The 17,616-nt window shown below is 41.6% G+C and overlaps 1 protein-coding gene across 1 annotated transcript; it reads right to left on the bottom strand.

Moving 5' to 3' along the window:
• Positions 1-3,278: 3,278 nt before the first annotated feature.
• LOC120020625 (regulator of G-protein signaling 5-like) lies at positions 3,279-9,685 on the bottom strand. The gene is made up of 5 exons (XM_038964334.1): positions 9,554-9,685; positions 8,875-9,030; positions 5,899-5,960; positions 5,588-5,754; positions 3,279-4,031 (listed from the first exon to the last, which is right to left on the bottom strand). The coding sequence occupies exons 1-5, from the start codon at positions 9,595-9,597 to the stop codon at positions 3,870-3,872; spliced, it is 591 nt and encodes a 196-aa protein (XP_038820262.1). The 5' UTR covers positions 9,598-9,685; the 3' UTR covers positions 3,279-3,869.
• Positions 9,686-17,616: the final 7,931 nt, after the last annotated feature.

Genomic DNA, 17,616 nt, shown 5'->3' with positions numbered 1-17,616 from the left:
CCCTTCTGACACCCAGGTGGCTTTGCATCTCTGCGTGCCTGGCAGATATTTCAACTTGGATGTCGGCCCACCACCTCAAGCTCAACCTCGACAAGATGGAACTGGTCTTTCTCCCGGGGAAGGCCTGCCCTCCCGGCGTGTCCTAATCCAGGCACTTCTCCTCTCCCATCTGGCCTAATGCAACTCGCTGTTGGCTGGGCTCCCTGCTTGTGCCATCAAACCCCTGCAATTTATCCAGAGCGATGCAGCCCGCCGGGTTTTCAACCTTCCCAAGTTCTCTCATGTCACCCCACTCCTCCGTACACTCCACTGGCTTCCAGTCGAAGCTTGCATCCACTACAAGACCATGGTGCCTACCTGCAGGTTATGCTCAAACCCTACACCCCAACTCGAGCACTCTGTCCTGCCCCCTCAGGTCTCTTGGCCCTCCCACCCCTACGGGGGCGGGGGGGGGGGGGGGGGGGCAGCTTCTGCTCAGCCCAGTCCAAGCTCTTCTCTGTCCTGCCACCTCAGGTCTCTTGGCCCTCCCACCCCAACGGGCGGGCAGCTTCCGCTCAGCCCAGTCCAAGCTCTTCTCTGTCCTGCCACCTCAGGTCTCTTGGCCCTCCCACCCCTACGGGAGGGCAGCTTCCGCTCAGCCCAGTCCAAGCTCTTCTCTGTCCTGCCACCTCAGGTCTCTTGGCCCTCCCACCCCTACGGGAGGGCAGCTTCCGCTCAGCCCAGTCCAAGCTCTTCTCTGTCCTGCCACCTCAGGTCTCTTGGCCCTCCCACCCCTACGGGAGGGCAGCTTCCGCTCAGCCCAGTCCAAGCTCTCCTCTGTCCTGGCACCCCAATGGTGGAACCAGCTTCCCCCTGAAATTAGGACAGCAGAGTCGTTGCCCATCTTCCGCTATCATCTGAAACCCTACATCTTCAAAGAGTATCTTAAATAATCCTCCTCCTCACCTCTTGAAAGTATGTTATGAGAGGATCTGTGTCTGCACAATGTTAATTATCTCACAACTCGGAAAATATTTGTAATGTTGTAGTAATTCATGCTAATGTTGTGTTTTTGAGCTAGTGCCCAATTGACTCCCATTCACTCCTCCCAGTATCGCCCAGAATACACCGCACGGCCCATTGACGACGCAGGGCAATTAATACCAATGGAGTTTCCCATCTCCTCAAAAGTCTCTATCTCAGTAACCACAAAGAGAAATGTCCATCACAAGAGACAAGTCTGGGAGAAAACTATTTTATATTAGAAATACTTTGAGATGCAAAAAAATTGTCGAATGTGAATGACAATCCATCCCTTCCTTTGAGTGGCATTTTCATGGTACAAACCTTATTGTTACAGTAGGCCCTACTCTAGTTATGACAGCATTTGTTGATGTTATTGTCCTTTATGGGTCATGAGTCATGCCGCATATCTTTTTGCAAAAGCAACTGATGCTTATCAGTTGATACCGGCCTGTTCTCTCAGTGTCCAGAGGATGGCGCTAGATCTCTGTATTAGACATGTTGACAAACCTCAACAACATTATAACAAATGTCGGATTCATTAAATAGGGGGAAATTCCATGGTAACAGATTACGCTGAGACTCAAGAGTTTTCACTTTAAAATGTATAACAAACAAAAACCATTGATGTTCAATGTTTAACAAACCATAGACCTTAATGCACAATGACTACTTTTAATTAATAATTTCCACAGAAAATTGTACAAAAACACATTTACAGGAAAAACTGTGCAGATACTAACTTTGCATCGGCACCGTTTTTCAGTAGGGGAGAGTGGGTTAATAAGTTGTTTCTAGGAAACCATACATACAATTAATCATTTGACCAAATATTTAGGAAAAGAAATCAACAGGTTTGGCTCTAGATTACACCTCTATATATACTTTACATAGTTTTTTGAGATCAGACATAATATCACTATAATCTGAGTGTTCATTTTTGGAAGTTGCTTTCGTTTCAGCACATCTAATTTGTAAACATTTTAACTGTATTAAATGATTACTTATAGATGGCTGTAAAAGACAGATCCTCAGGTGGTTGCTACTGACACCGCCTGGTATAGAGGTTCTGGATGGCAGGGAGCTCGGCCCCAGTGATGTACTGGGCTGTACTCACTACCCTCTGTAGCACCTTGCAGTCGGGTGCCTTGCAGTTGCCGTACCCAGCGGTGATGCAGCCAGTCAAGATGCTCTCGATGGTGTAGCTGTAGAACTTTTGGAGGAACTTTAAAATTGGATTTGATCCGGGGTGAATTGTACCAAGATACCACTTTTTTTTTGACAAGCTATGCTTTCAAAACTTTAATGTTTACATAAATTCTGATTATTTCCGGGGATTCACATCATCCTGAAATATATGCAGATATCTTTGTTAGAAAGAATACTATATTTCCCTTGACAGAGTGATGCTGAATGTAAAAGATTCCTCAATTTACCACACTCTCCCCTGTACGTTTTTCTTTTTGACTTTGGCAATTGTTCAAAGTAGTCATTGTGCATAGAGTTGTATGATTTGTTAAACTTTCAAATCAATGGTTTTTAGTTTGGCATACAATTGAAAGTGAAAAATCGGAGTCTCCGTGACCGTGGAATTGCCCACAGTGCACCCATAATGCACCATTTCAAATTGACCAGAAAATTGTCTCGATGGTTCTTTCTACCGAATGGTCTGACGACAATAGTTCCACTTTTTAATTTCACTTAGAGTTTGACACAATAAGTAGTGACAAAATGTCCACGTCTTGATGGAAATTAGGTTTGACTATTTTGAGTTGGGATGACGTCTGAAATAAATATTTGAACCAAGGCACAGAGAGTAGCCAGAAACATCAATACACCTCACTAAACAGAGTGCAGCGTCAGTCCCCCCCCCCCCCCCCCCCCAAAAAAAACCTTCTCAAGTGACATGAGCAAGTGCTCAAGAGCATAACATTTGTACAACACCTTCAAATCCCTAATCTGACACAAAGGTTGTTCCTCTGCAATGCTTCAGTCTGGGTACTGACTGTACTCATGTATTATTTATCATTACAGGCAAGAGCAGCTGAAAAAGGTGCAATTTTCTCAGTCCTCTTTCTTTAGCTGACCTATATTCAACCAAAGTATAACAGTTTTGCTTCAGCTTGAAAGCCCCTTCTCGAGACACCAGGCCTATTTTCAAAGCCATGGCGATAAGAGTTATGAACACGAGGTTTAAGAGAAGCCACGGTTGCTAGGGAAGCAACCACACTGATGTCCAACAGTGAAATAAATTATACAGATTGGAAAAGGTTACATAGCTTGACATGGTTTTTTATTGCAGATTGAATTAATTGAATGAATGAATGAAGACACTTTCTATTTTGAGAGGTGTGTGGTGCATGTCAGGTAAAGCTCTGATGACCTCACTATATCATCTGTTGGCGGTGTGCATAGCTAGTTATGTGAATAGAGGTTAACTTGTGTTGTCACTGCATTGTCTCCCCATCCTTCCTCAAACCACACACACACACACACACACACACACACACACACACACACACACACACACACACACACACACACACACACACACACACACACACACACGCACTCATACTTCTGAAGTATTCATTTATACATTGCAGTGCTAAAATTATGTTTTGCGTGTAATATTTATTTCCTTTAGACACTGTATCAGTTGAATAATGGTTCAGGTAAATAGATGCTAGTGTGTAATTTAAATATCAGATTCCAAAAAATGACTAACAGACCAATCAATAAATCAGTCATTCACCCAACAAACCCTCCAATCAGTCCGATGACATGATTGATAAATCAAGTCAATCAATCAATCAATCAACCAATCAGTCTGATGACACGACTCTAGCCAATCAGTGTTTGAGTTTCTACTGTATAATCTCCTGGTATTGGTTGGATTTGAGGAACCTCCTGTATGAATCTTTCTCCATGAGGGCAAAGACCTGTCTCTGGGCTAGGTCAAAGGTCATAGGAGTCAGTCGGCCCAAGTTCCTTACTGTTACGTCCTTGGTGATGTGGTCAATGTTCACCTGTTGGAGGCAGAGAGTCAGCTGAGCATTAGAATCAAATTACTTGAGGGATAGTGCCTTTTATAATGAGAAGGTTTCAGTGTATCCTATGTTACAGAGCTTGGGTGTATGTGACGTGTATTCGGTATGTTAGATCAATAAGGACGTGACAAAATGTAGGTAAGTTGACCACAGAGTACAGTAAAGATAATGTACCTTTTCTAGATGCAGTAAATAGCATGAATTGTTTTAGAATAAGAAATTGCACTGTAATGAATATTACATGAAAATGTATAATAAAGTAATGTATCGTATCGATCATCATATCGTAACTCTTCTACAGTAAGACTACCTAATCTTACCATTGGACTATCCTTGACTGATTACTATGGTAATACCTCTCAAACAAACACAGTATTTGTGTAATGTTTGTACAGTCTAGCACCACTGTACTTTGTATAACCTCACGCAGTGGGCCAGGTGTGTAATACTATAGGTAATGTGTGTAAATACTAATTCCCTGGTCTGGCACATCAATAGATGCTTTGAAGCTTTTCGTTTCAGTTCTTTACTCAGCAAACACACATCCTATTCATTACACGACCCAGTAAAAACCAATTCTCCCCCAAACACATCCTATTCATAACACGACCCAGTAAAAACAAATTCTCGCCCAAACACATCCTATTCATAAAACGACCCAGTAAAAGCCAATTCTTCCCCAAACACAATGTCCTTGTGACACTTGAGACTGGCACGTGTTCAGTGACCAATATTTACCAGACCAATATTGACAGAGTTTCAAAACTAAAGTCCTCATCTAATTTGGTGAATTGCGCTCGAGGATTGACATCATGCCCATTGTCATTTCATCCCTATGTCAATATATCAGAAACAGGGTTGTGTTCATTAGGGCACACAACAGAAAACTTCAAACGAGCGCTTCTGTCACGTTCCTGACCTTGTTTTCCTTTTGTATAGTTGTGTTTAGTGGGTCAGGACGTGAGCTGGGTGGGCAGTCTGTGTTTGTTCTATGTTAAGTGTCAGGTTTAATTGACCTTGTATGGCTCTCAATCAGAGGCAGGTGTTTTACGTTTTCCTCTGATTGAGAACCATATATAGGGAGGTTGTTTCACATTGTTTGTTGTGGGTGGTTGTCTTCCGTGTCTGTATGTATGTTCGTACCACACGGGACTGTAGCGTTGGTTTGTAGTCTGTACCTGTTTCGTGCGTTCTTCGTGCATTTGTAAGTTCTCATGTTTTAGGTCAGTCTACGTCGTTTTGTTGTTTTGTAATTTTCCAAGTGTTTTTTGTTATGTGTGTGTATTTTGGGTGTTTGGCAAGTGTTCTCTCTGCGCCCTGGATGTTCGGGCTTATTCAGTTTTTGTTAAGAAAAAGTATAAGGAATATTTTTCCCAAGCGGCTCTCTCTCTCTGCGTCTGGTTCTTTCGCCAACCTAGTCCCGCGTGACAGCTTCTTATTGGACAAGTCCAGATAGTCCTCCCTATTTCAGTCTATTTTCTTCAGTTTGGTGCCTAACGAACACAACCCTGGGAAAAAAAAGAATTATAACAAACCTCCCACTGGGCTCCGGTCTGTATAAACTCCTTATAAATCCTCTCAGCCTTGGCTGCCATTTTGCTTGTTTCTCTGGTCCTCTTGTAGTCCTCACAGGCTACCCAGAACTCAATGTTCTCCTCGCTGAACTCTGACCTCAGGAAGCCCCTGAAAGTAGCCAGGCCATCTGTTAGGGAGAGGAAGAGGAATACAGTAAACGTTATCTGATTTGAAGTTTACCAAAGTAGAGTCAATGATTAACTGCAACATAGTCTCATTAGAATATGTCAAAATACTGATATTTAACCATTGTATGACTGCTGAAACTTACAGCTGTTGGTCAGTACATTGTCCAGGGCCTTCCCCCACTGCCATGCTTCTGCTCTTGATGGTCTTGAAAGAGACATATTTTATTATGTGTTGTATAAAGGATGTCCACAAAATAGAGATGTGTTTTTATGTTTGCATGTCTTGTTTTACCAGGTAAGTTGACTGAGAACACATTCTCATTTACAGCAATGGTCTGGGGAATAGTTACAGGGGGATGAATGAGCCAATTGGACGCTGGGGATGACTAAGTGGCCATGATTGTATGAGTGCCAGAATGGGAATTTAGCCAGGACCCCAGGTCAACACACTTACTCTTATGGTAAGTGCCATGGGATCTTTAGTGACCACAGAAAGTCAGGACATCTGTTTAACGTCCCATCCAAAAAACAGCACCCTACACAGGACAATGTCCCCAATCACTGCCCTGGGATATTTTTTTTAGACCAAAGGAAAGGGGGCCTCCTACTGGCTCTCCAACACCACTTCCAGCAGCATCTGATCTCTCATCCAGGGACCGATCCTGATTAACTTCAGAGTCAAGTCAGCAGTGGGACGCAGGGTGGTATGCTGCTGGTGTGTGTGAGCGTGTGGGTGTGTGTGCGTGTGCGTGTATGTTGAACTAGGCAGCCCAATTATGATATTTCTTCCACAAATTGGTCTTTTGACCAATCACATCAGATCTTTTCCAGAGCAGCCAAATTTCTAAAGAATTCGGCTCCTTTTGTGTACAATTATTTGTGTTGCACCCTTTAAATGACTCAGGCAAATCCTCTTCGCACCTTTAAATGACTCAGGCAAATCCTCTTCGCACCTTTAAATGACTCAGGCAAATCCTCTTCGCACCTTTAAATGACTCAGGCAAATCCTGTTCATCCTCATTTTTGGCAACTTAAATTAAGGCTTGGTTGAAAGCAAAATGTATTTTTTATTAGTTTAGTTTTTTGTCATATACGTTCTTAAAGAGACAGTCTACAGTTTCCAAAGTAATGTATCACAATGGAAAATGTGCTTTTTCACAATGTAGAAACATAACACTGCAGAACATGAATTTGTAAATATAATGACAGGTATTTCATTCAACATTTGAGCTTTTACAATATTAATTGTCTCTGTAGGGTTGGGTCGTGTGGGTAAATTATTTCACATAATTGGTGAAACTGCCTTGTCCGTTTATGATATTATAATAACAAAGAAATTACTGCAAACAACAAACACTGTATTTTTCCACTCGGACATCATTGCACACGTCATAGAACAGCAGAATATGTACGGCAGATTTTCTACCATGCTTACCGCGCTCCTCTCTTCCATTTCTCCTCCGCTACATCAACAAAACAAAAACAATAACAAAGGCGCTGGGGGCGAACATGGCGCTGTTTCCCAAAATGCGGATTAGATCTTAATGCCATGAACTGCAATAACAAGTACAGAAGACTTCTATAACAAACATAATATTCTGCTACTGTTGTATTCTCCACTGATGTGCGCTCAAAGTGCATCTCTTTACTTTGACTCAGAATTTACCAATCTTTGCAAACGTAACTGTATTACTGTCACCATGACGATGTACAATTGCCATTTGGCAAATCGGACCATAATTATATCCTCCTTAGCAGATGCTAAGCTGCAGGACTGTTTTGCTAGCACAGACTGGAATATGTTCCGCGATTCCTCCGATGGCATTGAGGAGTACACCACATCAGTCATTGGCTTCATCAATAAGTTCATCGATGACGTCGTCCCCACAGTGACCGTACGTACATACCCAAACCAGAAGCCATGGATTCAAGGAGCGGGACTCTAACCCAGAAGCTTATAAGAAATCCCGCTATGGCCTCCGACGAACCATCAAACAGGCAAAGCGTCAATACAGGACTAAGATCAAATCTATGGAGATTGCATGGCTGTGTTCTCAATTTTATACACCTGTCAGCAACGGGTGTGGCTGTAATAGCCGAATTCAATAATTTGAAGGGGTGTCCACATACTTTTGTGTATATATAGTGTATAAACATCATGTTGGCAAAAACATTTTAAGCTTCAATATCAGAATAACAATCTGCAAAGTGAAGATGTCATAGAACATCAAAAAGTAAACATTTCTGGAGACACCTCATTTCTGGAGACACCTCATTTCTGGAGACACCTTGCTGTTTTGGGTCACATTTGCTATCAAAGAGTGGTGCGGTTGCTAATTAATTGTAAGTGAATTGCTTTGCTCCACAGCCAAAATGCTTTTGCCAGACGTCTCATCCTGAATTGAATTTCGCTGCTCTATCGATCGCTCCATACATCATTGTGGAGAAGAGAAGTTAGTGGGCATGACGTTTGGCCAGAGGGATGTGGATGGGTAGACAAGCAAAAGATGCTTAGCTAGCCACCTAAAGTTATTTACAATTAGTTACCAAAGTTTTCTACACTCTTTCGCTAGCTATCGTGAAGCTGTCGTCCCGTCTCCAAATATGAGGAGGTGCCTCCAGTTGTGTTTACATTTTATCATTGTGACCAGGGGTAAAAGTTAGCTGGTACTGAGTCCCAGAAAAATACATATTGGGGGTATGCCACACCGGTAAAACATGAGCCTATCAGAATAATTACAATTATTGCAAAAAAAAAGATGGCAAAAAAATGTAGGCTATCACACCATCATTTATAATTTCTGTCTTTCAGAGGCATGAAAAAATAGCAAATAGACTTAAAAATGTTGCTCTAGAATGCGGTGTGGTTCAATTTTGAACACTGAAATGTTGCATAAGGCAGAGATGACTGGCTGAAAATGGCGGGTGCACAGTGCACTGTTTGGAATTATTTTAGAGTGGACAAAAGTGTGCAGTTAAATGCTGACCACACCGATCAGGTAAAATAACAACCTGATGTTTATATGTTCGCAGTACAATTAGTACACAGTATGTAAGAAATATAGGTAAGACAGATATCGAACATGGCCAATGACTTATTCTGAAAGTTTCTCCATTACCTGTCATACTTTTGAGGTGTCTCCAGACATCTCTCAGGTTTCTTCTGAAGAGGGATGACCTTCTCAGGTTTCTTCTGAAAGGGGATGACATCCTCAGTGTGTTCATGGTCTGGCCTCTGGAGCAGGGTACCAAACTTCACCTTGATATGTTTAGCTCTAGAAGAATACGGAGAATGTGACAATCTGGCATACCATCCACTCAAAGAGTCATTTATTGTCTGACGTTTGAATCAGAATCACTCAGATCAGTCTTAGTAAGCAGATTCTCAACACAAAAAAATATTCTAAAAAGTGAATAGGGAACATTTGATAAGAACAGATATACTGTATATTTCCAGGCAAACATTAGGAGTCAGGAGAACAAGTGTTAAAGCTTTAAACAAGTGTTAAACAACAAGTGTTAAAAAAGTGTAAAAGAACAGTTAAACAACTAAACAGGGTTTAAGTGTTAAACTGTTGGCATGATTTTAAAGATGGTGATCGAGCACCATGTAAAGCAAACGCACTGCAGAGAGGCAAAAACCTACATAGAATTAACAAATAATCAATCAAACAGAGCCCTAAGATTAAACTGTTGTATCGGAAAGAGATGGAGTATGTATTGACATAGCCTACAAGGTGAACATTCATTCAGAATATATACTATCTGGACAGAATGTTCATATAAAACTGCACTCACCTCTCAAGACATGTTTGCTGTAAGACTGCAAACCCTTTACACATTCTCTATGCCTAACACTATTAGTTTGTCTGTAGAATCACTGTGAAAAGGTCTGTCCTCAAGTTTTGCTGTCGCCTACAAGAATGTAATGCTATATAGAGACAGCTTATTGGCCAAGAGCCTAAAGAAGAGGAGACGGGCCAGCCAATCAGACAGTGTGTTGGAAGTCCAGCTGAAGGTTCACAGAGTTAGAGAGAAGAGACATCTGTGTGGCTCATGTTGATATCACATTAGTTATATCCCAAAGGACATGAACCCATGTAGGGGGTCATTCACCCTCTGGGATCTGGCCACGCAATATGTCACAAAATCCTTTAAAAACATAACTTGCTCTGATTTAGTGTTGTACGTTTTATTAAAACACGTTAACTATGAGATGTTCACAAAGATATTTCATTTTCATGTCCACCCTTGTCGTAAACACAAAAACTGCATGACATATATTTCAACTGAATTTAACCCTTCCCTCAATGCTACAGCCAACCCTTCCCTCAATGTTACAGCCAACCCTTCCATCAATGTTACAGCTAACCCTTCCCTCAATGTTACAGCCAACCCTTCCATCAATGTTACAGCCAACCCTTCCCTCAATGTTACAGCCAACCCTTCCATCAATGTTACAGCCAACCCTTCCCTCAATGTTACAGCCAACCCTTCCATCAATGTTACAGCCAACCCTTCCCTCACTGCTACAGCCAACCCTTCCCTCAATGCTACAGCCAACCCTTCCCTCAATGCTACAGCCAACCCTTCCCTCACTGCTACAGCCAACCATTCCTTCACTACTACAGCCAACCCTTCCCTCACTGCTACAGCCAACACTTCCATCAATGCTACAACCAACCCTTCTTTCAATGCTACAGGAACCCTTCCCTCAATGCTAAAGGAACCCTTCCTTCACTGCTACAGCCAACCCTTCCTTCACTGCTACAGCCAACCCTTCCTTCACTGCTACAGCCAACCCTTCCTTCACTGCTACAGCCAACCCTTCCTTCACTGCTACAGCCAACTCTTCCTTCACTCCTACAGCCAACCCTTCCCTCACTGCTACAGCCAACCCTTCCTTCACTGCTACAGCCAACCCGTCCTTCACTGCTACAGCCAACCCTTCCTTCACTGCTACAGCCAACCCTTAATTTTCACGTGAGTACAGTGAAAGTACAGTGATATGCCTTTATTGCAGCTCTAACCCCAACAACGCAGCAATCAATATCAATGTAGCACTAAAAACAAGATAGAACAAAAATAAGAATAGGAAATAAGAAGAACACAAGAAAGTAAGAAGTTATATACAGGGTCAGTTCCAATCCCATATGTACAATGAGGTAGATATGTATAGGGGTAAGGTGACTAGGCATCAGGATATATGATAAACAGAGTAGCAGCAGTGTATTATGATTGTTTTTGAGTGTGTAGAGTAAGTATAAATGTGTGTGCATGTTGTGTGTGTGTGTGTGTGTTGGAGTGACAGTGTGTGTGAGCGTGTAGAGTCCTGCGAGTGTGCCTAAATATAATCCATAAAATAAAAAAATCCATGAACACTCAATGACAAACACTATTTCCAGAGTTTGAATACACATTTATAACGTGATAAGAACTCGTTGCAAACCTCTGGGGCTGTAATTTTAACAATTTAAGTAAATTATCTTTCATATGATTATTTCAAGTATATTATGAGTATTATTTTGAACATGTATTTCAAGGATAATCCAACACATTTCCAGGACCTGACTACCTTCTGGAACCTATGCTCATTCCAGTAAGTCAATTTAAGCCTTGGGGGGGAGCAATCACCCTCCAAATGTAAATGTCATACTGTGAGTAATGTGAACATAATTACAATCAGACGCCAGAGCAGAGGCAACCAGCGCTACATATTCAGTAATGAGGCAAACATTAAACATTGATTATCCCTTTTGATAGGGACTGTTTATAGCAAAACACAGACTTTTCTTACAATCGGCTTGGTTCCCCTAGTAACCTGGTTACCATGATGGGTCTGTGTTTTCAACAGCTCTTCCCACATCAAATACATCATGTTTTTCTTAAAGGGAAGGGTGAAATCATATGAAGCACCACTTGTAAGCCAGCTATTTATTAAACATGTCCATTGTGTCTGATTTGTACCGATCAAGCCCTTACTATAATGGGCTTGTTACTCTTTTGTTCCGTGTACCTGCTTCAGATTTACTGGCAACTCCTCAAAGTCCACGATATGTAACACTTTATTTTAAAGGACCGTTATAAAACCGTTATAAGGCTTTTATAGATTGTGTTCACCATTTATTAATCATTACTCTCACATTTATAAACCATCTACTAATCATTAGTAAAGTATTTTTGAAGTCCCTAATCTAAAGTGATCGCTATATATATACTTTATAAATGTTATGAGTGACCAGTGTAATTTCTCACAAAAAGATGGGCATGCAATTGGTAGACATTCCATCTGTACCTGGTAAAAGAATACGCACATAACACAAGATGTTTATCTATCTGTCTGTCTGTCTGTCTGTCTGTGTGTCTGTGGGTGGATTTGAAACCATTTCATCAAATAAAATCTAAGTCAATGTTCCAACATAGGTTGGACTTTTCTTCAAATAAATCAAAATAAAATAAAATCCAATTGGTCCGCTGTGTCTCAGTGAATTGGTCTAACGTTGGATGTTTTTCATGAGTAAGCTTTTATTTTGAAATCTCAGAAATCACAGTCTTGGCAGCTGATCTCTCTGTGGTTTATTTATTTCTCACAGGTCCCCAAAGGGATGTCTTCTCCCACAACTCCCACACAGTATCAGAAGAAGAAGGCGAGATAGAATGGAGATTGTAAGGCCTGGGTGTCGGAGTGTGAAGTCAAAGCGCAGGAAACAGCAGGTGCAAATACAAATGTTCTTTAATGAACACGGACAAACTAGGCCACCCTACTAACACACTGGGTATACTTCTTAACCAACCCCAGACACGGGGGAAACGAACACAGTCCAGTAAACACGTAGCACAAAACCAACACCACTACTTACAAACAAACAATCCCGCACAAAGAAACGTGCGGGCCGGCTGACTAATAAGCCCAACTAATTAACCCTAATACAAAACAGGTGAACCCAATAAACACATAGGGAGGGGGAGAAAAGGATCAGTGGCAGCTAATAGGCCGGTGACGACGACCGCCGAACGCCACCCGAACGGGAAGGAGAGCCTGCCTCGGTCGAAGTCGTGACAGAGATGGTCTTTTTTAATGCTAAGTAATGTTTATCAGGGAATCAGTAGTAATCAGATCTATACGATTCTGTACAGGGAACTCATGTTTTCTTGACCAGGAAAAACTCCTATCCCCATTGCCCGAGGACTCTCTCTAAACCTCCAACATGGGCCCAGAGTTTTACTTGGTCCGGTCACGTGGTCAGGGAAACACTCCTGGCCCTACCCATGAAGCTCCAAGAAACGGTTTCGTAAACAATTCCAAATTGGACCATGAATCCTTCACATTACGAGGCTATTCACAGCTTAGTGCTGAGAATGATGCTAACGTGGAAAACCAATCCAAGAATAAAAACTCTGAAGAAAAATGCGATTAGTCACTTATTTAGAAACGGATCATAAACGGTTTGCGTAGTTGCAGTGAACTAGTATTGAAAAGTGCATTTCTTTCCCATCCATCTCACCACAATGAGGCAGAGAGTTAGAGTAGGCTACTCAAAGGAATCACTATTACTACTGTATTACTGTTACCCTGGAAAGACATAGTTGACTTCTCTCCAGAGTAGTGGTAACGAGTTTAATACTGTAAGAGGGAGGTTCTTCCAGTAGCTGAAATCAGTAATTATTCCCTTGGGGATGGCGTAGTGAGTGATACATCCTCTTGGTCACAATAAGAGGGACACTAAGGGCAGTGTTTGATAAATGGTGGTCTGAGACCCACAAGTGAGTCACGGCTACTTCCTTCTGGTCTATGTCTGACTAAAGGACAATTAGGTTAGACACGTGGTTTAGAGTATCTGCTGAATGGGTTGAAGGTCATTGGAATGGCCCTCAGTCTAGGTGGATCTTCGTGGAAATACATTTGGGGAACTTTCTAGTAGGGGATTTTTTTGTATTTATTAGGATCCCCAATTAGCTGCTGCCGGGCAGCAGCAACTCTTCCTGGGGTCCAAACATGAAACAACATAAATAAAATACATCAATATACAGCACTACATTTACATTGAGCCACTCAGCAGACGCTCCCATCCAGAGCAACCCACAGCTAGTGCATTCATCTGGAGATAGCCATGCAAGACAACCACATATTAAAGTCGTATCCTAACCATGTATCCCATACATAATACTAGAGCTGGTCGACATGGCAAAATTTCATATCACGGTATTTTAAAGAAATTGGACGGTATGACTGCATTTGTTTTTTTAATAAAGAAGTGCTACATTTGCTTTATGAGTAGTGTGTGACCATACGGTGGCAACACATACATTCTAAGTGATTTCAATGGGTCAACCCTCCAGAAAATGCAGCATTTTCATCAATTTCTGCATTTCCTGCACTCGTTTGAGATCATTTCCACACTGCCACTTATGGCTGCACAATATAGGCAAACAATCTAAGACACATTTTTTACCAAATGTTGCAACTGTGATTTGACTTGCAATTTAGAGCAAAAGACTTGGGTGAACTGTCAGAATCATGGAAATATAATGAATATTCTAATTCTATAGTTAGAATATAATAGTGGACAATTTGAATACAGTATTGTTTGACATGACAACGAATGAAAATGCCAGGGTGGAGTTACTGTGACAGGGTAGGGACCAAAGTGTTGATCAGTGTTTCCGTGGGGACCCTATAATCTTTGCGTACATTAAATGTTTTCTCTTAGCTACTTCATGTAGATAACATATTCATGCTTCATGTATGCCTCTTTGATTTAGAAGATACTGTTGCACAAACAACATGCTGATTTAGGTCTACACCATCACTGGTATTAACAGGCTGTATAGCTAATTACATTTGCTCTGACTCAGTACAGAGCAAACTAACTAGCAATTAGCATTATCGGCTAACACGATTTAGGCCCAACTTGCTAAGAAAAGACAATCTAGCTGTTTGCAGATGTAAGAAACAGAAACTACAAATAGTGTAATTATAGAACGCTAGTGGATCTCTATTAACAAGCAAAGTGAAAACAGCATCGTGTTGCATGTGCTGCATGACCATGTAGAATGAACGCAAGAGTCTCGGGGTCGAGGAACAACAAACGCGCTCCTTGAGTAACAGCGGGTGGTGCCAGGTTTGTGTAGAAAGTCGCATGGAGAGAGAGAGAGCGGAAAGAGATGACTCAAGTAGCAAAGTAAACTATAAAAATGGACATTACACACAGTGTATCACATTTAACAAACCAAACATTCAAATACCCTTATAGAAAAACTCAAACCGGTCCGTGCAGCAATACCGGTATATTGTAAAATACGGGTATACTGCTCAGCCCTACATAATACAATACAAAATACATAAAACTGTCTGTCTCTTCACAGTCCCCGTCGTGCCATAAGGTGCTCTTTTATCTGGTTTTATTGCTATGTTGATTTACCAGGGGTGGCAAAGAGTTCCATTTAGTCATGGTTCCATTTAATGCTGTGAGCTTCCCAGCCTCTGTTGTGGACCCGAGGACTGTGAAGAGACCAGTGGTTACATGTCTTGTGTGATACCGATGAATGTCTGAACAGCTTGAACAGACAATCGTTACCTTTAACACATCAACATCTCACACAAAGACCTATAGTGATGCAATCAATCTCCCCTCCCACTTTGAGCCAGGAGAGATTGACATGCATGTTACTGACATTCACCCTCAGTGTACATTTAAGTGCAAAACGTGCTGCTCTGTTTTGGACCAACTGCAATTTGTCTATGTCCTTCTTTGCCGCACCTGACTACACAACTGGACAGTAGTCCAGGTGAGACAAAACTAGGACCTGTCTGGTTGACTGGGATATCAAGAAAGCAAAGCAACACCTTTTCCCATTTTAGTAACCATTGAGCTTATATGTTTTTTTAATTTCACCTTTATTTAACCAGGTAGGCTAGTTGAGAACAAGTTCTCATTTACAACTGTGACCTGGCCAAGATAAAGCATAGCAATTCGACGCATACAACAACACAGAGTTACACATGGAATAAACAAACATACAGTCAGTAATACAGTAGAACAAAAGAAAACAAAAAGTCTATATACAGTGACTGCAAATTAGGTAAGATAAGGGAGTTAAGGCAATAAATAGGCCATGGTGGCGAAGTAATTACAATATAGCATTTAAAACACTGGAATGGTAGATGTGCAGAAGATGAATGTGCAAGTAGAGATACTGGGGTGCAAAGGAGCAAGATAAAGAAATAAATACCGTATGGGGATGAGGTAGGTAGATAGATGGGCTAATTACAGGTGGGCTATGTACAGGTGCAGTGATCTGTGAGCTGCTCTGACAGCTGGTGCTTAAAGCTAGTGAGGGAGATATGAGTCTCCAGTTTTGACCATGATAGCTTGCTATCTAGGGTGGCACCCAGCAGTTAAGTCTCTTCAACTTGCTCAATTAAACACATTATTCAATAATAGATCCAGTTGAGATGAGGTTTACGGTTGAGTGAGTGATTTGTCCAAAAAATGATGCTTTTAGAATGTCAAGGCCTTTGACCAAGACACAGTAGCTGTAATCAGTCAACCAAGATGAACGCTAAACATACTGTTTGACCCTCATACTAGCTAAATATGGGTTTTCCCTGTAAAATCAAGTGAGAGGAACCATTTAATCAATCAATCAATCATTTTTTCATTGGAATACTATGAACTGTAAACATACTAGTGTTGCACGGTACACCGACACTTCTGTACTTTTCCCATACTAGTGTTGCACGGTACACCCGACACTTCTGTACTTTTCCCATACTAGTGTTGCACGGTACACCGACACTTCTGTACTTTTCCCATACTAGTGTTGCACGGTACACCCGACACTTCTGTACTTTTCCCATACTAGTGTTGCACGGTACACCCGACACTTCTGTACTTTTCCCATACTAGAACAAGAAAAACGGTTCTGCACTAGAATGTGTCTCACGTTGTCCACTAATTCAGAGAGGACCAAATCTGTCTATCAGCGCAGCCGATGTCTCGATAGAGCGGGTGCACCATGGCTGTCTGCTCCACTTCCTCATTGCTAGCTCTAGCCTGCCATGAGGAACCAGCAAACTACCTGGGAGTCTGGGCTGCATCGCCACTTATGCTGCACAGAAGTTAACACACTTTAATAATGTAACACGGCTGTAGAAATGTTGCAACTGATTATTAGTGTTCCCAAAACAATGTCCAGTACAGGCTAGAACACTAGCCTAAAATGCAAGATACCGGTAGCTTCCAGCTTGTAGGCTAATTTCCTTGCTAGCTTACAGCGGAAGCCAACATCAATTCACTACCCCAGTAGCTTATTTGTGATGATGCAAACCATAATGCAAAAATATTGCTGATTGTCACGAAAAACGCTATTCATTCACTTCGTCTCCCCCGACTCGACTAGTGTCTCTCCCAGTCAAGAGATCATCTTTGCTCGAGTCTCGAACAGACTTTGTGTGTGAATGACATCATGGGTCTTAAAGAGTCAGCGCACACTTAAAAAAAAGAAGAGATTGCTTCTTTGCAAATGTTAATCAGTAAAATAAAATAAGTCCCAAATGGAAGGTAAACAGATTGTTTTTCATCTGTAGCCTCGTGAAATCAGCCAAAACAATCTCAACAACTCAGTGTATGCACACAGTCCTATTGAATATGCATTCACCTGTATTGTGAATAGGTCTCGGCTACATCTTGATTTACCCAGTTTAAAAATAGAGACTTACCATTAAAATAAAGGATTACCGAGTGCTTAATGTGTAAATTGGGAGGAGCCGGAACAAAAAGTGAGCGCGAGAGTGGGATGACCTGGCGAGTTCTGAGGTAGTGGAACGCATAACAAATACAGCCTTTATACTAAAGCAT

Source organism: Salvelinus namaycush, chromosome 25 (genome assembly GCF_016432855.1).
Source record: "Salvelinus namaycush isolate Seneca chromosome 25, SaNama_1.0, whole genome shotgun sequence".
Classification (NCBI taxonomy): Eukaryota; Metazoa; Chordata; class Actinopteri; order Salmoniformes; family Salmonidae; genus Salvelinus; species Salvelinus namaycush.
The sequence above is the reverse complement of the archived record's forward strand: the minus strand, read 5'-3'. Positions and strand labels throughout refer to the sequence as shown.